This window comes from Grus americana, chromosome 19 (assembly GCF_028858705.1).
Source record: "Grus americana isolate bGruAme1 chromosome 19, bGruAme1.mat, whole genome shotgun sequence".
In the NCBI taxonomy this organism is placed as follows: Eukaryota; Metazoa; Chordata; class Aves; order Gruiformes; family Gruidae; genus Grus; species Grus americana.
The window spans coordinates 11,731,791-11,754,740 of record NC_072870.1 but is presented as its reverse complement, the minus strand read 5'-3'; the positions used below and the strand labels follow the sequence as shown (position 1 = coordinate 11,754,740).

At 36.5% G+C, this 22,950-nt stretch overlaps 1 protein-coding gene across 5 annotated transcripts in view; it reads left to right on the top strand.

Annotated features, from left to right (window-relative positions):
• The window catches only part of NF1 (neurofibromin 1), a 101,854-nt gene that overhangs the window by 17,235 nt on the left and 61,669 nt on the right, over positions 1–22,950 (top strand). For 4 of the 5 annotated variants that reach the window (XM_054847340.1, XM_054847339.1, XM_054847341.1 and 1 more), the window contains exons 5-29: positions 33–139; positions 422–489; positions 734–809; positions 1,328–1,485; positions 2,136–2,309; positions 2,503–2,625; positions 2,916–2,990; positions 4,169–4,300; positions 7,334–7,468; positions 8,031–8,144; positions 10,335–10,414; positions 11,784–11,907; positions 13,400–13,543; positions 14,266–14,512; positions 14,842–14,915; positions 15,027–15,110; positions 15,706–16,146; positions 16,582–16,721; positions 17,288–17,410; positions 17,814–17,897; positions 18,584–18,700; positions 19,262–19,443; positions 19,548–19,759; positions 20,391–20,552; positions 21,589–21,692. In XM_054847340.1, the coding sequence (XP_054703315.1) occupies positions 33–139; positions 422–489; positions 734–809; positions 1,328–1,485; positions 2,136–2,309; positions 2,503–2,625; positions 2,916–2,990; positions 4,169–4,300; positions 7,334–7,468; positions 8,031–8,144; positions 10,335–10,414; positions 11,784–11,907; positions 13,400–13,543; positions 14,266–14,512; positions 14,842–14,915; positions 15,027–15,110; positions 15,706–16,146; positions 16,582–16,721; positions 17,288–17,410; positions 17,814–17,897; positions 18,584–18,700; positions 19,262–19,443; positions 19,548–19,759; positions 20,391–20,552; positions 21,589–21,692 (3,480 nt within the window). Of the gene's footprint in view, positions 1–32; positions 140–421; positions 490–733; positions 810–1,327; positions 1,486–2,135; positions 2,310–2,502; positions 2,626–2,915; positions 2,991–4,168; positions 4,301–7,333; positions 7,469–8,030; positions 8,145–10,334; positions 10,415–11,783; positions 11,908–13,399; positions 13,544–14,265; positions 14,513–14,841; positions 14,916–15,026; positions 15,111–15,705; positions 16,147–16,581; positions 16,722–17,287; positions 17,411–17,813; positions 17,898–18,583; positions 18,701–19,261; positions 19,444–19,547; positions 19,760–20,390; positions 20,553–21,588; positions 21,693–21,859; positions 21,938–22,950 lie in introns of those variants that run through there. The other variant, XM_054847343.1, reaches the window with a different exon arrangement.

Genomic DNA, 22,950 nt, shown 5'->3' with positions numbered 1-22,950 from the left:
TTGAGAAGTTAGTTTACTTTGCGTATTTTTAGATTACAGGAACTGACTGTTTGTTCAGAAGATAATGCTGATGTTCATGATATTGAACTTTTACAGTACATCAGTGTGGATTGTTCAAAACTGAAACGACTCTTGCAAGGTACGATTTGAGCCTGTGTCTTGAAATACTTTTATCTGAATATAAAAGATATATATCTGAGTTAGAGATGGAACAATGATACTGATATGTGTATCTTTTTATTGCTGTGTTTTACTCCAAATAGTCATATATTTACCAAAAGATTTAAAACACTGAAGTAGCATAAAGACATTGGTTTAAAAATTATTTTGCACTTCAGATCTTGTAATTGAATTTTATAATCTGTGTTGCTTTTTAGAACCAAGTTTCTTTTCTAAATGCATAAATGTTTTACTTTTACAGAGACTGTATTCAAGTTTAAAGCCCTTAAGAAAGTAGCTCAGTTAGCTGTTATCAATAGTCTTGAAAAGGTGAGTTTTTTAATATTTGTCTTCTGATTCATTGCTTATTTGCAGACTTTCTCTAGTATAGTAATAGTTGCAATTCAGTAATTTAGTGTAAAATAGAAGTTGGTGCATCCCTTCGATGCATGTATATTCTGCAAGAAATGTCGAGTGATTAGAAGTAAGAGTATAATCTCTCTGCATTTAAATACGTAATTCAGAAAAATATTTTTAAGCTCTGGAATGTAAAGGTGTTTTGCATTATCTGCAGGCATTTTGGAACTGGGTGGAAAACTATCCTGACGAATTCACAAAGCTGTATCAAACACCACAGACTGATATGGCTGGTAAGGCATAACAAGTGACATGGTGTTCAAAAGTTGATTTCTCAGAGATCCCCACATTCACTTGCATTTTGTGCACTCTCTGCTTCTTGTGCAGCCTGCAAATAAGAAACAAATTTCTATCAACCTTTCTGAGGGCAGGCAAGGATATATTGCTATATCTTCTCTCTCCTGACTCACTTTTTAAAGAGATTTGTTTTGTGGTTCACAACACAGAGAAATAAACCCCAAAAAGTGGGAACTCTTTAATTACTTATTTTTCATCTTGATACAGGAAAAAAAAAAAACTTAGAGAACATCACCTGTATTTGTCTCTAGTCAAAAAAGAGAAGAAAATTTATATTTTCAGGTAAACCATGTCTTTAACTGGGCTGAGACCATTTTATCCCCAGTAGCATGCCAGTAATGTGCAAAACAGAACTTTTTTGCTGTGTAGGTGGAGATTTCCTTCTCTTTTAGACCTATTCTTTACCTTTTCAGAATTAAAATTGGTATTGAACTTAGGGTTATATTTTATGCAGATTGTGCAGAGAAGTTGTTTGACTTAGTGGATGGCTTTGCTGAAAGCACAAAACGTAAAGCAGCAGTTTGGCCACTGCAAATCATACTCCTGGTCCTGTGTCCAGAGATAATCCAAGATATAGCAAAGGATGTGGTAGAGGAAACTAAAATGAACAAGGTAAGAGAAGAAAAGTATCTGAATTCTGGCTCTGATTTCTAGAGGATGCTTGGTTTTGCTTATTCTGTATTTGAGGTATATTTTATTTTGTCTTTCCTGCCTAAAAAGCATGTTGCAATTCCATATGTAAATTTCTGCAGCCTTTTTAAGTTCTCACCTAACATATGTTCTTTCATTGTCATTAATTCATACAAAGAGTATGTCCCAAACAATGTTATTTCAGAACTTTTACATCTTCTTGGAGATTTGAATCCAAGCGATGTGATTTCCCCTGCCTCCCCAGTAGCAAACAGCATTGCTTCCAGCTGGCCTGTATTGCACTGTTCGGGGTTTCTGCAGTGCATGTGCTGTGTGTTCCATAGTTGCAGTACCTGTAGCAGATGTTGAATTTGCTGTGGCTGCAAACATTATGCTTAAGAGTAAAGGACCCTCTATCTTTGTGCCATTCTGATTGTCCTAGATTGTTCAAAATGAATGTCTTTAATAAACATAACTTTTCTCCAGAATGTGGCATCAAGTCATTTTTTGCAATCCCAAAATCCATGATTTCAGATCAGAAAATGCACTGTTGTTTGGTTTTAATATTTAAGAATCTACAAACCCTGACCACAGATTACTGGTTATAATTATTCCTGGTTTGAATTCTGCAGAAACTGTTCCTGGACAATCTCAGGAAAGCACTCGCAGGCCACAGTGGGAGCAGACAGCTGACTGAAAGTGCTGCTATTGCTTGTGTTAAACTGTGCAAAGCATCTACCTACATCAACTGGGAAGATAATTCTGTCATTTTCTTACTAGTGCAGTCCATGGTAGTAGATCTTAAGGTAATGTCTGTTTCCTAATTGCAGTGAAGAAATTAGAATTTTAAAATACTGGAATAAACTTTGAATTTCTCCTTAATTGAATACCATAGTGTTCTTCAGTGGAAAGTTTTGTATTGAAAGCAGAGAAGAAGAGTAATCTTGGTATCTGATTTATGTATGTATGTTTTGTGTTTTTTTTTTTTTTAAAATACAGAATTTGCTGTTTAATCCAAGCAAACCTTTTTCAAGAGGCAATCAAAATGCAGATGTAGACCTTATGATTGACTGCTTAGTTTCCTGCTTCCGCATAAACCCTCATAATAACCAGCACTTTAAGGTGAGAATGCTACTTACTGGTAAGCCATTCTCCACATACTATCGATGACCTGACAATTATAAAAGATGTGCTAACAGCAGCTGGAAGCTCATAAATAAGTTCAACTGTATAAATATCCCTTAGTAATAAATCCCTGCATGTTTTTACAAATCTTTTCTTAGCTGATTACACTTCCTCTTGTTTAGATTTGACAGCTTTAATAAAAAGGCTCCAGTATGTCACTCAATGTGATAAGAAAGATGGCAAAGACAAAGATGTTCCTAAGTGGCTTTTATGTATTTTTATTCTAGATCTGCTTGGCACAGAATTCCCCGTCAACGTTTCATTACGTACTGGTAAATTCGCTGCATCGAATAATCACAAATGTAAGTTCTGAAAGTATTTAATCAGCCCAGCTATCTGTGGCTTCTATTCAGATCAATATCTGCTTATTAAATAGAATTTGAATAGTAGACCAAATCTTGTTGCCTGTATCTATGCAGCAAGAGTTGCTTGCTAATAAGGAAGGACATACAAATCTTTGTTTGCACTGTCCACCAGTTGGATTCCCAGTTTGAGAACTTGTATTCCAGTATAAAATTTCAGTACAAATATGTTCTAATACCCTTGAATGTAGGATGAGAAATGAATCTGAAGTTCTCTGGTTTTATACTGTGTACTGCTGTATTGATACATGAAAAACACTCTCAGGACATGCATAGTTTTACACCATCTGGTGCTACTTCTGGTATATTGACATAGGAACTTAGGGGAAGCGCTGGCCTCATGGTTTTGCTTGGGGATTTGATCCAGTATGAATTTAAATAGTGTAAAATTGTAGTAAATGCTGAGTGCCAAAAATATTTTGAAAGTTTGAGCAGTTGTTCATCTTAAATTTGTTATTGTACTTTAAGTTACTAAAATATGACTTTAACTTTCATACTGTTCAGAAATACTTCCCTGCTCAGTATGAAAATAGAATCAGTCAGTGTTGAGCAACCAGCCTTACTTAATTTACATAACATTCTCTATTTCATTTATCCCAACATTGTAATGAAAATGCTATATTTATAAAAAAGACTATAAGGCACTTTGACAAATAGGGGAGAAGATGCCACTGTAGATGTGGTGGTGTGTCTGTGGTGGAGTAATACAGCTTTTCCGATATTATCAAGCACTTAAAATACCAGTTTTTCCATTTTGTTTAGTGTATTGCAATGTTTGTTTTGAAGTATTACTTACTAGCATTCAGTATCCTGAATACTAGCATCAGTATCTACCATGGCTTCCTGCATTTATGGTTTCAGAGTTTGTGCTTGTTCAGAAAGAAGAGCAATACAGTGAGCAGCTAAGTTGGAAGTACTATTTTTGTTACAACTCATTTAAATATTACAAGTTTTATGATGAGAATGCAAAATTAATATAGCGTTAATACTGTGTAAAATACTTATGCTATGTAAAGGTTAGTTATACTCAGCTTTTGTAACTTTTAGAGGTCTAAAATCACAATCTCACTCGTATCTTACCAGTTTAACATTTGAGTATTTCTGTGTTTTCATTCCAGTCTGCGTTGGACTGGTGGCCCAAGATCGATGCTGTGTACTGCCATTCCGTGGAGCTTCGCAGCATGTTCAGCGAGACGCTTCACAAAGCTATTCAGGGCTGTGGGACGCATCCAGCAATTCGCATGACTCCGGTAAGGCTTCTAAAGAAGCTGTTAAAACACAAACCTCTTGTTTCTCCTGTGTCTCCGTTCCATTCCTGCTTTTTTATTCATTAACTTTAGACTGGAAACTAGAGGGGGGGAGAACATTGCAATCCAAAAAGCAACAGAGAGCCATACATGTTCTGTAAACTTTGCAGGTTTTGGTGTATTGACTAACTGTTTCTAGTCAGTTAGTAATGTATGTTTCTCCATTTTCATACTGCTTTTAAACTGGCAACATAGAAGTATTTCTTCTGTAACTGTCCTCTGTGGCAAACTGTTCATTTTAAGCTTTCTTGCTGTGTGAATAGCTAGGTAATATGTCTGTTCCTGTTTAATCTGAAAACCAAAAGCATTCTGTATGTGAAGATAACGTCTGAAAACTGCAGTGCTTTTACCACGATTGGCATGAGTATCTCTTCTCTTCATTTGTCTTGCTTGCTTTCTGTTGAGCAAGTTGACTGTTTGGTCTTGGTGACAGCAACAAAGTAAAAGCATTATGAAGTAAAGTCAATCTTCTTGGTTGTCTTGGAAAAAGTCTTGAGTAAATACAACTTTGTAGTTCATCCAAATTTTTTTAGTAAGTTCATGTGTAGCTGCGTTGCCTTTCTTCTGAACTTTCCATTTAGGACTTTCGATGTGTCAAGTGAACTCAGTTGATGGTTTTAGAAGAAGGCCTAAAATGATACATTAAAATATTCCTACTGGCTTCTCAAATGAAAGCAAATGATCAAAATACCTTTCGTTGAAAGCTACAACATGTTTAACTTTTTACATGTATATATTGATCTGTTGAGAAAATAGCAGGGGTGTTGTAACGGCAACTCTGACATTGATTGGTGGTGCTTTGTCTTCTGCTTCTTATTTTCCGTTCGTTCTATATTGGCTGCTGTCGCTCACATGGTCAGATGCCAACCAGTCACTGTTTTGCATGGCAGTGGGCCTCTGTTGCTGTAAGTATGACCCATCGTAACTACCGCAGAAAAGCCTTCCCTTACTCTGACTTTTCTGTGCATAGTTACCACTGCAGTCACTTCATCTGGGGTACCAGCGGTAGCATGTTTTACCTAAGAGCGTAGGACTGGAGGAGACCTCTGCGGCACTCTGCTTGGCGAGCCCAAGGCATTCCCTCTCACAGCCAGTCGAGCTGCTTCCGAGAAGGAAAGGCTTTTTGTTGGTTCTGTTCCTTTCTTTCTGCCCCCTACTTTTCCATCACGATGCTTTTCCAGAATCTCCTGCTCTGGTGATTAGAACTGTTTTCTAATTTCCAGCCTAAACTTACTTATGTCTAACTTATCCCCGTTTATTCTTGTTCCAGTGTTGTCTGTTAGCTTCAAACTGATGTTTATCCCCTTGATGTATTTGCAGAGAGCAGTCATGTCCCTATCTTTGTTTATTGATAGCCTTTAGTTTTGATTGTGTGAAGTAAATAAATGGCTTCACAGAAACAAATCAGCTGTTTTTGCCAGGTGCCTCTTCTCAGAATTCCCATAACTGTAGCAAACTAAGGTTTAGCACAGAATTAGTTACCTCTCCCTGTGTGGTATCAATTTCCTGATCAGATGCTTTTTTTATGTGGTAGACTTTATTTTGTGTATTTTCACACTATTTAGCAAAATAGCATGAGGTTCTAATTTCTTGTAGAATTTAATTATACAATGTCATATCTCTTCTTCAGTTACCTTGAGGATGGTTTCAAGCAACTTTTTTTTTATTCAAAACTTGTAAGTTTAGTGAAAATGAAAATCAAATTCATGTTATTGTTTGACATCCTTGCAAATAATAAACTAGACAAAATAGTTTAAAAAGCTGAGTTCTAAAGAGTGTTGTATTCTGTCTTGTGTTGAATATGCACAATGGCAGTTTTTTTGTCCAAGTTACTATCTTGTAACTATTTTGGTAGCTGTAAGCAAAAAAGACTAATTTAATCCCTGCTGATGTAAGATTAAAATTAATGAAAATATAAATTCTCTAAACTTATCAGAGGGGGATGAAAATCTTTTGGTTTTGGAGATACTGGGGACCAATTAACGCAAGGTCACCTTTTTATATATGTGTGTATATATATAAACACACGCATATATATATTATTTTTCACAGGCTTTAGTATGCATCCAAATTATTTTTGCTGAGATGAAGAAACTGCAGTTGATTGCCCTACAACAGGGTGGCTCGCTTTGGAGGGTTGTGCACGCTGTAGGATTGAAGCATAAACTCAATTTTTGAAATCCTTCCAACTGGTAGCATCCATGTACACGTATTTCACAGCCAGCGCTGTGTGTGACTATTTAAGTGTATTGGTCATATTGCTACCTGGATTCTGTTGTGTAGACAGCAGTGGTAGAATGATATAGTTCACACTGGAGCCAATCCAGAATACTTTATGGGAACTCTCAATACATGTCCTAAAATGCCCTCTGTTTCCATGAGGAAGTTGACTGGTACAGAAGTAGTTTTCTGATTTTTTTCAGATGGAGCTAGGGGTTTTCTGATTTCTTTTTAATTAAACAATGCAATGTGTATCTTGTGAAAACTGAAAGGTACATCTTTCAGAGGCGGTACAGCTGAAAATGTTATCGTCCAGACCGTGATTATGACAGAACATAAAGAGCCTATTTTGCCTTTGGGAAAAAATTCCCTACCCTCTTGTGTATTCAAGCTTACTTGGAAACACTTATTTTTATTTCTTTCTCAGACCAGAGAAAATCTCTCTAAATTCTTATTAGTCCCTTTATCCATTTTCTTTTGCCATAGTTTGTCTTATGCTAAAATTTTTCTGATGTCCACATGCAGCTAACTAAAACAATTAAGTAAACTTTAAAGATACAATAAAGTGATAGCATATTCATATGTAAAAGGAGATTTGTAAGTAGAAGGCTATGCGACTATACTTGAGTGAATTTAATATACTTTTAAGCTTTCATGCGTTATAGATTATAAAAACAATACAATTCATAAGATGTTTAATTATAACTGTATGTAGACTACCTTACTGACAATGACTGTGATTTTTCCTTCTATCAGAGTCTTACATTTAAGGAGAAAATGACAAGCCTTAAATTTAAAGAAAAACCTACTGATTTGGAAACCAGAAGTTACAAGTTCTTGCTGTTATCCTTGGTAAAACTGATCCATGCTGATCCAAAGCTTTTGCTGTGTGTAAGTGTATCATACTAGTCATTCATAGTAACGTTTACCTTTGAAGCTATTAGATGAATAAAAATTGAAAACATAAACCTGACATCTAGGATACTTCCTTACGCATTCTTTTCTCTGGTTATAATGCTTCTGTTCTTTCAAAGGCAAAAGACAAAACCAAAAAGAGACTCTAAGAAATTTTACAGAACCAGAGCAACACGATGAAAGAGAGCACAAAGCTCTGTAACTCTGAAGGGGACATGGCAGGGAGGGAGAGGGGAATAGAACAAGAAGAAAACTAGAAGAGGGTGGGGGAAATTAGTCATCATTTCAATGAGTAGAAAGACAGATGTGCTCTTAGATCTCCATTTTCTTGGGTCTGTTTATTGTTTAATTTAAAAATATTTCAATTATGTCAAAGATATGATATGCGAGGAGTATCATAGCTTGAAAAGAAATGAGGTACTCTATTAATAAAGATTCAGAAATCCCCCTAGTGTAATTACAGGAGTGCCGGTGTAGTAACATGGTTAGTCATTAGAAAGTTTTACAACTTAAACTTGGTTTCCTTTTTACTATTTAGAATCCAAGGAAGCAAGGGCCTGAGACGCAAGGTAGCACAGCTGAATTAATTACAGGCCTTGTACAACTTGTTCCGCAATCCAGCATGCCGGATATAGCACAAGAAGCCATGGAGGTAAGGAGTAAATGTTCTCTGTGCCAAGTGATTAGTACACAGACAAATCTAGGCTTTTGTAGAAGCTCTGAAGTATTGATTAGCTACAAATTTCTGTGTCTTAGAGGTTGGCCTCTATTGATTTTTTTTCTACGTGTTTCCTGCACTGAAAGCTTTACAGGAGAGGCCTGTAAGAAAACTAAAAACAGCAGTTCATACTGCCTCTTGTGACTACCCTGCACCTCTTCCAATGGTTTGTTCATCCCTGGCATTGATCAAATGTGGGCTGACAGTTCCTCTGTTCCATCTTTGCGGAGAGCACCGTTATGCTTGCCCTTTCTCTTCTGTGTTTTTGAAGTGGCTGTGAGAAAACTGCCTGATGCGGTGGCTGGTCCTGTATCCCGTCGTGAATCAGAGGTGGCTGTGGGAGGGATGGGTTGGATGCTGTAAGGCAACTGAAATCTTTTTCCTGCCAGCTTTGACTGAAGAGGCTAACAAATCTCCAAAATTTCAAATTCTCCAAAACTTCTGATTTTTAGCCTTTCCAGGCAAAGTTGCTGATTCTGTGACTTTGCCAGTTCAGTTGTAACATTTGTATGTTTTTCGCTCTGGTGGGTCTCCAGAGCACCTCATACACAACGAAAGCAGGCATCAGCTTCTCCTTGTGCCTAACAGAACAGAAAGATTTTTTTTTTTTAATCCCTGATGCCACTTACATTATCCTTCCTTCTTTAAACTCCCTTTCTAAAAAGTGCCCTGTAGAGTGTGTGCTTCATTGACGTCTGTTTAGGTTTTTTCATTGACCATGTTTAGGTTTTCACAGGTAGACTGAAAGAGGATTAACTATACCTGTATGCTAATAAAGCTTTGCATAAATAGTTGAATTTTAGTAGGTAAACTAAGGCTTTTTTGTTAAACCTTGCCTCAACAGGAATTGCCAGAAGTAGTGTCAATATACTACTACCTATCAATATATGAAATACATATTTCTTGATAGTTTAATGGTAGAATTCAAGAATATTTCTTGTATAAGAATAATCCTTTTCAGTGTGAAAGTCTCTGGGGAAGTTTATGTTGAGTGGTGCCATCCTTATGGTCATTTACAGGAACTTGAAGATTGAAAAGTTTTGGCCATTATGTAATTTAATTTCAGTGTACTGTTCAGTCTTAATTCTTTATTGATCCTAATCCCAAATCTACCTGACTGTTGGCTTAACTAGCTGAGGGTCGACCTCTCATCTCTGTTTCTGACTAGTAGGTTACTAAAGTAGTTCTGGAATATTTGTTTGAAATAACTACTTAAATATTGTTGGAGAACAATATGGTGGTTGGGGTTTTTTTTTAAAATGCCATTTTTAATAGCAATCCCTTTGAAGCAAACGTTTTTTATTTGTTAGAAAAAATAGCTGAGACTTTGCTTATTTCTGTCTTTAACTTGTATTTTCACCAAAGTGAAAATTTATTTGCCTGCATATCAGACAACTCCAAGTAATAGGTGACTTAAGAAGAGAGATTTTGTTGGCTGTGGTTGTTTGGTATAATTAAGGGTAAGCAATTTCTAAACAACAATTTTCTGATTGTTTGTAGCCTTCGACCAGTTTAATTTTTATCAGATACATATTGTGAAAATTGTCTTCAGCTAATCTATAAGTAGTTGATTTTTGAGAATTTTTGTAGTTAATCTGACTAAATCAAAAGCAGAGATTACAGTTTTGCCCTTTAGTTCACCAGTGTGTTCTTGGATACAGTCAGAACCTGTTCTTACTTAAGTTTTGCTTGTGCAGGGAATGGTTAAAAAAAGCAAAGTATTTGCCTATCCTGACTTGGCAAAGACCTTGAACTACAGAAATTATGCTGTTGCCCCTAGAAGTTTATATCTGTAGGATCAGTTGCATTAATTTTTTTGCAGCTGGACATGAAGTAAATACTAAAGCCAAAACCTGTCTTTTAAAAACATTGTCTCTGTGTGTCTAGTATGGATTTGTATGAAAATACAAGGTAAAACTAGATTTGGATTATAAATATGTAATAAAGACAAAAATGAAATACTTTTGACAGGGACTAACAATGAACTCTGTTTCGTCTACATAAAGTGCTTTTTATATCTGTTGTTTTTAAAGCAATGTAATTACTATGGGATTGCACCTATTTCTCTGCCCGTGTAGTTTGTACATTTCTGCATTTAAGTGAAACGACCTTGTTTTGAATTAGGCCTTGCTAGTTCTTCACCAGTTAGACAGCATTGACTTGTGGAATCCTGATGCACCTATAGAAACATTCTGGGAAATTAGGTATGTAAGTTAACTTTTGTACATTGGAGAAATAGCTGGTTTGATTTGTCTTCTCTTTTGAAATAGCTGTGAATGTTTCGGGAAACCTATGCAACGTCAGCATGAATCTGCAGTCAAAATTATGATGTGTGTTCATGAAAATATTTTGCCTTCCTTATACTGCATGAATTTAACAAAAATACAAGAAACATTTTGCTGGCTTTCTTAATGACCCTCTTCAGCCTGATGTTAAGGTGTAGAAATGATTATTAGTTTGAAAAGTTAGAGACTTTTCCACCTCATTCAAATGTTTACTACTGTTTAAGTTCTATTTTATCTTTTTGGGGCTGAGGGAGGGTAATGCTAAGCAATTCCAGAAGTGTGGATTTGCTAATCTTGACTCTGAAGCCCTCACCTAAAGAAGGGAGTAGTTCACCCTGACCTGTGATTTCCATTTCTCTTTCCTGTGTATTTAGAAAAATTTTATTCACTAAAGTCCTTTCTTTTTATAACTTCACAGCAGCTGTTGCAGTTGGTTTCTTGGAGAATATTAAGGGAAATGAGGTTCCAAAAAAATCTGAATTGCAGAAAATGCTAGACCAAAAAATAGGAATCTGTAAACTTGGATTTCTAAGAGTTTCATGAGCTCAACAATTTTAAAAAGAAATATTTGGTGATCTAATCTGAACTGGTACACATGTTTGTTTTAGAAGAGAGGGAACAACAGTATAGGAGGAACACTCTTACCAGCATCAACAAATTGGCCTGCATGACTGCTCAGTGTGGCTCAAGGGCCTTGTTATGGGATAGGTTTGGGGCTGAGCCCTACCTACACGGGCAATAGCTGAAACTCATTGCTGTAATTTCAAATAGTAGAAATGAGTCTGTGGTCTTTTCGGGCTGGGGGAAAAACCCATTAAAATTGACACTAATTTGGACCCTTTGGCAGTTTTAACAGAGAGTGTGAGGCCTGAATGGATATGAAGAAGGAACATCCCTAGATGTGTTCCTTCCAGAACAGAGTTGAGACACGTTGTCAGAGCAGTGTAGGTAAACTTGTACTGCCACTGTCTGTGCTGTATCTGTTCTGTGGATAAATGGAGGACTTCTGAATCGACAGCCCTGGAGTCTGGACTGCTAACAAGTACCCAAATCGCTTAACTTCCTTTAGGGAACTAAAAAGGCCAGCTGGGCGGTGGGAAGGGTCAGAGGGGAGCTTATCATTTAAAGTACACACCTGTATTGTATCTATTATACATTTTAAAAGATGATTCTAGTATATGTATAGGATATTCAAGCTGATTGCCTATTTCTATGTAAAATCTAGTAATATCTTCAAGAATTTTGGTACTAGATTACAAAGCTAATGCTGAATTTCATTTTGCTGCAGTTCACAAATGCTTTTTTATATCTGCAAGAAACTAACTAGTCACCAGATGCTCAGCAGTACAGAAATCCTCAAGTGGCTGCGAGAGATTCTCATCTGTAGGAATAAATTTCTTCTAAAAAACAAAGTAAGTAAATGTTAACATTTATCTATTAGGATCATTAAAATGAATTGCTCTCTGTTTTGTCACTCCATTTACTAGGTTGTTTTTTATGATTGGAAGAGATTTAATAGCTACATTTACACTTTCGGTTTTCTGATTACCTCTCTGCTGAGAGATGGTGCTTTGAGGCACCCTTTATTAGAACTGTTAACCAATGTGTTAGGTTTAGGATTGCTTTTTTTTTTACTTTAGCACACAGGTTGTTTTACTTGTCTGGAAAATGTGTGCTTCACAGAATCCGGGTGTCTGATAGCTATTTGCCTAATACAAAGGGAAATAATCCACAAGGTGAAAAAAAGGGAAAGTTAGTTATGATAAAATACACTTCTTCATGGATGAAATAAAGATTGCTTCTTGGATCTCATGTTCATGCAAGTTCTAGAATTCTGACTTGCTTCTTTCCGATAATCTCAAGAGACTTTTTCCAAGCAAACACACATTTGTAATACCATACTTGCTAGAATTAAAACAAGACTTGCTATATTACTTTTTGAATTAAAGATCTACTAGAAAAAAGAAAGGGTTTCTGTTTTTTCTATCTGATCTGAAAGTAGCTGTGCTAACATGAGAAGGATACTGTCTAATGTGTCATATATAGCAAGCTTAAAAAGTGCTTTCTTAGCAAGAGGATTTTTACCTTTAAATGACTTTTTTCTTCTCTGTTCAACTTTGGTAGCTCTGTTACTGATGGACAATACTTTTTGTCTGTGTTGATGCTGAGTAGTAGGCTTTTTCCTTTGGTATCTCCAGTTTAATATATTTTTGTAAAATATAATGTCATGTATTGCAGCTGAAGACCTTAGGCATTCTGGCTTTTTGTGAATTCAGGAAGACTTTTACATTTGGCCTCTAAGTGGAAGTCAGCTGTCCTTCAGATAGAAAGTATGCTTAATATTATTGTTCTCCTTCCAGTTAAAGAGTAGTTAGCTGTTTTTAAAAACCTGTTTCCTCTTAGTGCTTAGCGGATGTTCATTAATGTCAGGATCAGAAAAAGATAATAGTTGTTATTAGAGCTCTGCTTCACAATCTCAGTTCCTGCTTTTCTGATGAAATATAAAATGTATAGAATAAAATGTACAGTACTTCCGAGCTTGGCTTCTTTAGACTTAATTACATCTAAATTATTATTATATTAGTATGTATTCTGTGGAGTAAACCCAAGAAGCCCATAGGGCTTTCAGAAGCTTCCAAGGAAGGGAGGAAAAAGCATCATTTTGTGCTTACCTCAAAGCGATGCTTTTTGAAGATGACCATCCAGATAATTTCTTAAGGGGAAATATCATTCTAAGGTACCATTAATGTGGGTAGTTTTATAAAGTCCTGAGAGCACCTGTGTGGAAAGTACTGTGTAAATGTTGAAGAGTGGTTTGGTTTTTTTTTTTAACCTTCCTGAAATCTACTTTTTACCCTTTTAAAAAACAAATTGATTAATTATTTTTCTTCTCTCTCTTCACAGCAATCAGATAGGAGTTCCTGCCACCTTCTCTTTCTTTATGATGTCCCTGGAGGTGGAACTAGTCAAATTTCTCTTGACCCTGAAGAGATGATACGCTGTGCTCCTGGAGTTACCCTCAGGAAAGGGAAAGGGAATTCTTCCATGGTAAGTAATATATGATAATAATACTTTTTAACACTTGAGGAGAAAAACTTGTGTGCAAGTAGAAATTAAATTACTTTGAGAGTAATTTTTAAAAATAAAATTAATTATTTCTGAGGAATAAGACATCTGTATCCTACATATTGTATGTATCTAGTATGCTGGTTAATAATGATGTTTCAGACTTTTTAAAGTCACACCTTTTTCAAGGTAAGATGTTGGTGAATATTTTTTTCTTAGGATTGCACATTGCATCCCTACACATGATTCTGTTGTTAATAAATCTGAAATCTCACTTTTTAAAGTATCACATGCAATTTGAACGTACCATGAAGGATGATAAAATCAAGCATTTTAGTGAGGTATACCCTTTGACAAACAAGTTTCTGAAGCCTAGTTTTATTACTAGTTCTAGCTGCAGGAAAAAATGGAAGAGGATATTTAGAACATCTTTTGTGAGCCAAAATTTTCATTTTGTTTTAAAATGTACACTTCTCCAGTATCAGTAAGATTTTCCTAAGTACATGGTTATCCTTATGAAAGGAACAGGTTCTTAAGCACTGTGTTTGCGCAACAGCATATAAGAGCTCTGATCTTGTTTAGGATTGCTTATTCCTAATAGAATAAAAGCAGTTTTAAAGAACAAATTGGCTAAAGCTTAATTTTAATAAAATTGCCATATTCATAAGCAATATTACCAAATTTGGAATTCTCTGCTTTCCAAGGAAAGTACAGCAGGATGCAGCGGAACACCAATTTGTCGCCAAGCCCAAACAAAATTGGAAGTGGCTTTATACATGTTTTTGTGGAGCCCGGATATTGAGGCAGTCCTTGTTGCAATGTCCTGCTTCCGTCACCTCTGTGAGGAAGCAGACATCAGATGTGGAGTAGATGAAGTCTCAGTGCATAATTTTTTGCCAAACTACAATACTTTCATGGAGTTTGCATCTGTTAGCAATATGATGTCAACAGGTAAGAATCATGAATCTGTAAAATACCTTTCTACCTGTATAATATGACTGTTATTTGTGTTTGAGTTCTTTAAACAGGTTGAGATTCTGGATTTGATTGCTACTCCTGCTTTCACTGAAATATCTTAATCATTGTGATTGCTAGAAAGAGTAGAGAATTTGGGTGACTGAGCTGATGAGGATTTTAAAGTGTAACAAGAAGAATCCTTTTCTAAACACTTTAAGGGGATATGTTCCTCTGTTAATTTAATAATTACTTTCAAAGTTCTCATATTTGATGTAGGTGGGTTTTCAAAAACCTTGGTTAAATGTTCTTGTGCCCCTTTGTAGGGAGAGCAGCTCTTCAGAAAAGAGTGATGGCATTATTAAGACGCATTGAACATCCAACTGCAGGCAATACAGAGGTAAACTTGTTTCTGAACTTTTATACTCTTCGCATGCGTATTTTTTTGAAAACAGAAAATACTGTTGGTACAAGTAGTTTTGAAGTTAAATCTTGATATGTCTTATTTTAGGCCTGGGAAGATACACATGCAAAATGGGAACAAGCTACAAAACTAATCCTTAACTATCCAAAGACCAAAATGGAAGATGGGCAGGTGACTATGAATTTCTCCATAGGTTCAACCCTTAGAAATTTAAAATAACTATCAAAGCTTGCTTATTTTAAGGAATTGAATTTTAACCTAGAAAATGAATTTTGTAGGCTGACTTAAGTCCATGGAAGTGTTCCAGAAAAATAATGGTAATCAGTTGTCCTCTATACTTACTGAGAGACCAAGAAGTAATTTGACTTAAATTGCTGTAAGGGAGATGGAGGCTGAGCTTAAAAATTAAAAAGAAATTGAAAAAAAGAATAGTGAAAACTCTGGAATAATACTAGAGAAATTATGAAATCCCTTTCACTGGAAGTTTTTAAACAAGCTGCTGACTGTCATGATATTTAAATATACTTTATCCTGGTGCAGAGCAGGTAATTGATGGGGCAACCCCCATCAGTCCTTTTTAACCTTGCTTTTTTCAGCTTCTCTAAAAACAGTGCCTCTATAGATTATCACAATAAACTATAAAAGGTGCATCTTAGAAAATTCTTGAGGCTAGAATTGTAAATGGCAGGATGCGTTACAGAATACTTTACAATTCTGATGTCTCTCCATTAGTTACGTTTATTCATCTTCAGCCGTTCTTTTTCAGGTTGCTGAAAGTCTTCATAAGACAATTGTTAAGAGACGCATGTCGCACGTTAGCGGGGGAGGATCCATAGACCTGTCTGACACAGATTCCCTTCAGGAGTGGATCAACATGACAGGGTTCTTATGTGCCCTTGGAGGAGTGTGCCTGCAGCATCGTAGCAATGCAGGATTAGCAACCTACAGCCCACCTATGGGCCCTGTCAATGAGCGTAAGGGCTCCATGATATCTATGGTGTCCACTGAGGGAAACACAGAGACTCCTGTTAGCAAATTCATCGATCGATTATTGACTCTGATGGTCTGTAACCACGAGAAAGTGGGACTTCAGATACGGACTAATATTAAAGATCTGGTGGGTTTGGAGTTGAGTCCAGCACTTTATCCAATGCTGTTTAACAAACTGAAGAATACCATCAGCAAATTTTTTGATTCTCAAGGACAGGTAAAGTGTTGATATAGTCCTTCATATTTGTGTCTTAATAAAAAGCATCAGTCTTGTCTGTCACTTAGGTAATTGAAATTGATACCTGTTTGTGTTTTGTACAAAAAACTTGCAAGCATAGTGATTGTGTTTGACAGCATGTATTAATAATTATTTTATTTGTGATTCCAGGCTTTATTTTACATCAAGTAATTGAAAACATTCTTGAATTCTTAGTCAACTTGAGTACAGAATCTATGAGAATGTTCTCAGAATCGTTATGGCTGGTAGTGTTGACATATTTAATCTCAACATATATTGGAATTCTTTTGGCTAGGTGATAACTACAAAAATGCTTGTCCATTAGAATTTGGAAATGCTGCAGTGTATTTGATAAATATCCTTTTTTTTGGTTTTGTGTGTAAAGAATTAAGATTGGCAATTTTCTTCCTGTAGGTTTTGTTAACTGAGACCAACACACAATTTGTAGAGCAAACCATTGCTATAATGAAGAATTTGCTTGACAATCATACAGAAGGGAGCTCAGAACATCTTGGACAAGCTAGTATTGAGACGATGATGCTAAATCTAGTTAGGTAAGAAACCCTGTTGACATTCCTATACGAAGTAATATGTTTAGGAAGTGAGGTCAGCCCTTCTAGTTTGTATCTTTTCTGCTTGCATCCGTGGAGAAGCAGCAGCCCGTTTTCTTGCCTTCCTCTGACAACTTCAGGGATCGTGCATGCCATTTATACTGTAGCATAAGTACACTGATGGAGGGAGACTTTTTTTAGGAACTAACCATTTCGTAGCTTGACCCTATTCTTGTGAGCATTCCTGGTTTCTTTTCTGTACAATGGTGTCAGTGGTTAAAAACCAGCTGAAGGGCAGATTTCTGTTCAGTTTTATACTAATAGAAAACAACTTTGGCCAGAAGAAATTTGGTACTGGTCTTCAGCTGATACAAGGGCTGACTTACTCACTTGGAAAAAGACAAACCAGAAAAAGGTAGCCCAAACACTTGCTAGCCCATTATGCAAGTCTGCTGGGTCAGCCAGTGGGTGAGTTCCAGCCTGGAGCTGAAAAGATTTGTCCACTGTGCGGGCCTGGTAGTGTGAAGTAACATGAAGTATTTAATCAGTCTTTTTGCTTTTTTCTTCAGGTATGTGCGTGTGCTTGGAAATTTGGTACATGCAATTCAAATAAAAACTAAGCTATGTCAATTAGTAGAAGTAATGATGGAGAGGAGAGATGACCTTTCATTTTGCCAAGAAATGAAATTTAGGTAACTATTGCATTATATAACTTCTAGGACAGTGTAATGTTGACAAATATAATTTTATTTGGTTACATATTTAAAAAAATAAACCCCAGACTGTCTCGCACCAGTATTCCTAGTATAATAATAGTACTCCTGTCTCTGTCTTCAGAATAATTTAGAGCCTGGTGCTGCATTAAAATTTTATTTTAATTGTGGGGATACTAAACACATGTGACAAATGTGTGTGATACAGACTGGGGTATTACTTGGTATAATAATAAAATTAGTTCAGTTCATCTTCAGTGTATGGTGGTTGAAATCATTCTTACACTGAATTTGTAATAATTAAGAATGATGCCAACAGTAGTAAGTGTGTCTGAGGGAACCAAAAAGCCTAAAGCTGAAGCAATATATCTATATGTAACAGGAACAAAATGGTGGAGTACTTGACAGACTGGGTTATGGGAACATCTAATCAAGCAACAGATGAGGATGTGAAATGCTTGACAAGGTAAGAAAGAATACTTCTGAACTGTTCCTAAAGTTGCTAACAGCGCTCCAGGTGGCATTTGATATCCGCAGATGAGCTGGCTCGTGTGGACTTCCTTTAGCGGTAGTAATTTTAAGGAAAAGACAAAAACTGAAACTTCAGTTTTGGTGAGCAACAATAGAATTATATTTAATGCATAGTCTTTAACTAACATGGCTCTTGAGGTGTTGTTGTGGGGTTTGTTTTTGTTTTTTTAATCTACCAAGTTTAAGTCCTTTTAATACCTTTTCTGATGTAGCATGAGGATTGAACGTTTTATTTGAATCATCTCATAGAATCATAGAATACCAGATTGGAAGGGACTTCATTTGCTAGAGCTATATCTTCGTATGATGCATTCTGAAGAATAAAATCCTCAAACATTAAAGCGTTGAATTTATACTTAACTGGGTTTTTTAGTGACAAATTTGGTTTGCAGTTGTGTTTAGTAGATATATTGCTTGAACCTGTACCAGATAATGTAATAGCTATTTTTCTGATGGACAGAACTTTATTAGAATAACTTTTTCTTGAAAAAAAGATTCTTTTTACCTGCAGTTAGATATATAAGGGAAAGGGACTTGGTACCAGATGGGAAAATTATCAAGGGGAAAGAGAGACTAATTCTGCTGAACTAATTCACAGCTGCTTAAAATTTTATTTTTCAGAGATTTGGACCAAGCGAGTATGGAAGCTGTGGTCTCTCTTCTTGCTGGGCTTCCGCTACAGCCGGAAGAAGGAGATGGTGTTGAGTTGATGGAAGCGAAATCTCAGTTATTTCTTAAGTAAATAGTGACTTTTAACTAATTTTCTATACGACAACTCTAGATGCACCATATGACTTTTATTACAAACTGTGATTTTTCTTCTAGCAGAAGTAATTTTATTATCTAAACAGCAATTACCTCTTGTATATCCCATTTCACAAATCTCTGCCTCCTAGGTTTATGGAAATGTTTTCAGTTAGAAAATAATTACAAAATTTGGCTTTGTTTCTGCTTAATGCAGATGTACGCTTAATTCATGCGAGGAATTAGCTTGCTTTGATATGGCATTTTTATCCATAAAACTCAAAATCTCTTTCAAGATATCTGTTTGTAAAGGCACACCTGTGAAATCCACTTGCTTGGTTTGAGAAACTTTGTATACAAATTTTAGGACAGTGTCTTCTGGTTGTTACAACACATTTGAAAGTTTGGACAGTACTACAGAAAAGATTACTTGGGGCAGATAATGAGATTTTTTTGGGAGGCTTATTGTCTGTTTGCTCATATATGCAAATCTTTTCAGACAGTTACCCTTGCAGAATCTGTTTTACTTATCCAAGCCTTTTTCTTTTTCTTTAGATATTTCACACTCTTTATGAACCTTCTAAATGACTGCAGTGAAGTGGAAGATGAAAGTTCACAAACAGGTGGCAGGAAACGTGGGATGTCTCGGAGACTAGCTTCCCTACGGCACTGCACTGTTCTGGCTATGTCAAACTTACTCAATGCAAACGTGGACAGTGGTCTTATGCACTCAATAGGTAAAGTAGTTAGAGATAACTGTGCATAAATGAAACATAATGAAGACATTGGTATTTAATTTATTTTTACATCTTCCTTAGTAGTTCTGGGTTTTTTTAATCAGGCTTGGGCTATCATAAAGACCTCCAAACAAGAGCTACGTTTATGGAAGTCCTCACCAAAATTCTGCAGCAGGGAACAGAATTTGATACGTTAGCAGAAACAGTGCTAGCAGATCGGTTTGAGAGATTGGTGGAGTTGGTTACAATGATGGGTGATCAGGGGGAGCTTCCTATTGCTATGGCTTTAGCCAATGTGGTGCCTTGTTCTCAGTGGGTAAGTTGATTCATGCATTTTTATTTCCTACATCTTTGAAAATATTAAGACTTGAAATAAAAATGAGAGCAAACATTAAGGGTGTAACAACAGTCTGCTAAAAGGAGATTAGACCTACTGTTCACAATAGGTAGCCTTTCCTAGTATATTCTTGAAAAATGTCCTGAATCTAATTGTCAGAGATCTTAAGTTACAGTAAATTTTTAATTAACGTCTTGGGATAACTTTATATACAGTTATTGTAATAAATGTATCTGTTTAGGCTGGTTCCTTATTACAAATTGGTGTGCTGTAGTGCAGATGAACAGAACTGTATTTGCTCCCCTAGATTTTAGCAAGATGAATTGGGCTTTGTTATACAGCAGACTAACTGATTATCTATCTGGACTAACCATCATGAATGTGTGTGACTGGATAGCACGGAGCAGTGTTTTAGACAAGCAATAGCATAGAAAGGATGTAAAGAGAGGTTGTGTATGCTTAATCTGATATTTACATGCAAGACTCCATAGCAAATTTAAAGCTTTAGTACAAACTGCTTGGTGTTTTTTTTGTAATTCTTTTTTTGTGTGTGTGTGTGCTTGCTTTGGCTCACTGCTAGTCAGATTAACATTTCATTGCTTCTTTTAAGGATGAGTTAGCTCGTGTCCTGGTCACACTCTTTGATTCCCGACACTTGCTCTACCAGCTACTCTGGAATATGTTTTCAAAGGAAGTTGAACTAGCAGATTCCATGCAGACACTCTTCCGAGGAAACAGCTTAGCCAGTAAAATAATGACTTTCTGTTTTAAGGTACATTATCTAATCTTTCTCTCTGTTACAGATCACTTCAATAAGAAGAAACGTTTAGTAATATAAAAGTACAAAACTACCAGTCTATAGTGTTAAGTGCTTGAGTAACCGGATTAGATGAAAATAGCAGAGAGTTGTCTTTGGGTCTCAGTTTAAGTTAGTCTTAGCTCTCACATCTGTTAAGTTTGGGGAGTTTTGCTTTTAATGTTTTAAGAGTTGATGACCTAATTCTTGTAGATCTCTTATGCTCAGGCCCGACTAAAAAATACAAATCCTCCTGGAACTAACCTTTTGCCAAGACTTCATGACTTGACCAGTTAGGCTTGAGCTTGCAGTTAGTCCCCTTGGAAGTTTCCATGGCAATAAATGTTTCATCTTGCCTAGTCTCTATATTCTGCATTGTAAAGAAGAAAACTGGTCGCAGTAACAAAAATGTTTGCAAGATTTGTAGATTTCAGCAAAGAATACTATTTAGAAAATAACTTATTTGATACAAACAGCTAAATATTTGTAAAAGTTTTAGTTATCTTAAAGTCCTTTCCTAAATAATCTTCATTCATAGTAGGGCGCTTCAAGCTCCTGACTAGTTTAGTTATGCGAGTGTTTCTGGGGTTAGTACCAGCTTGAAGACTGTTCCTGATGATCTTTTTGTGATGGGCAATTTAAAGATGGGGAGACAAACTTTGAGGTCTCATTTCTGCTTCTGTTTCAGTGTAAAAAGTTGTGTAGAACTATACAAACAGAGATGGGGTGTTGAGACACTGCTCTAAGAGAGAATCCCATCTGGTTATTGTGCTTATTGAAGTGACCTATAGTTTTCTCTAAATTGGAAATTAATAAAAATACTTGTAGAAATTATCACAGATATGTTTCAGAAGTGAGACTGTAATATAGAAACACCAATTTTACAGAAATCTGGGCTATGCCAAAACAAATCAGATGTTTTCAGACTCTTTTAACACTTAGGGAATTTTGGAGTGTTCCTGTGAATTGCCACGTTAATCTGGCCACCTATTCTGATTTTCTTTCTACACAGGTATATGGTGCTACATATTTGCAGAAGCTTTTGGAACCTTTATTAAGGACTGTGATCACGTCCTCTGAATGGCAGCATGTTAGCTTTGAGGTGGATCCAACAAGGTTTGAGATTCAAGGCGGGGGAGCAAATGTCTTTATTTGTAGATGTGATTCCCAGTCATTGTAAATATAATGGGATTCCTTTTTCCTTATTGCAAATATTTTTCTCATACTTTTCCACTCCTCACTTTACCAGACACATTAATTGTATCTGCAATCCTTATACGCAGGGAGAATTGTACAGAGCTGTCCAACACAGCGAGATGAGTTTTGCTGCATGTCCTCTAAGCCCTGAGAGAGTAAGGAAGGTAGAGAGCTCTTGCAGGACCTCTTCTACTTGCTACTTCATACTTTTATGTAGACCACTAATGTGGGGATTTCCCATAGTACCAGAAAGCATCTGCTTTAGGTCATTGAATTAATTACAGAAGTGAGATGGAATGCGTGCATGTTGTGTGTAATTTTTTTGCTTTGATTTCTCTTATATCATTTGGAGACTTGGGTTTGATAGCTGTTCTGTTGCTTTGAATTATCTCTAACTCTTAGAAAAACTTTTAAGTATTTGTCTTTTAAGTAGCTTACTGTCATGGTTTAACCACAGCCGTCAGCTCAGCACCACCCAGCCGCTCGCTCGCTCCTCTCAATGGGATGGGGGAGAGAATCAGACGGGTAAAAGTGAGAAAACTTGTGGGTTGAGATAAAGACAGTTTAATAAGTAAAGCAAAAGCCGTGCACGCAGGCAAAGCAAACCAAGGAATTCATTCCCCATTCCCATCGCAGGCATGTGTTCAGCCATCCCCAGGAAAGCAGGGCTCCATCAGCGTAATGGTGACTTGGGAAGACAAACACCATCACTCTGAACATCCCCCCCTTCTTCCTGCTTCCCCCAGCTTTATATGCTGAGCATGATGTCATATGGTATGGAATATCCCTTTGGCCAGTTGGGGTCAGCCTGGCTGTGTCCCCTCCCAACCCCTTGTGCACCCCCAGCTACTCGCTGCTCAGTGGGGTAAGGAGTGAAAAGGCCTTGACGCTGCGCAGGCACTGCTCAGCAGGAACAAAAACATCTTGATATTATCAACACTGCTTTCAGCACAAATCCAAAACACAGGCCCATACTAGTTACTATGAAGAAAATTAACTCCATCCCAGCCCAAACCAGCACACTTACCAAAAGACAGGCCTTCTTATTAATGGTTTAACTCTCAAATATCTGTGTCTACCTCAGAAATTCCTTTTAGAGAAACCATCATCAAACTGATAATGCAATTACCAGTTGGAATTACGTATGCATGTCTTTGTATGGAATGGTGTGAGAGAA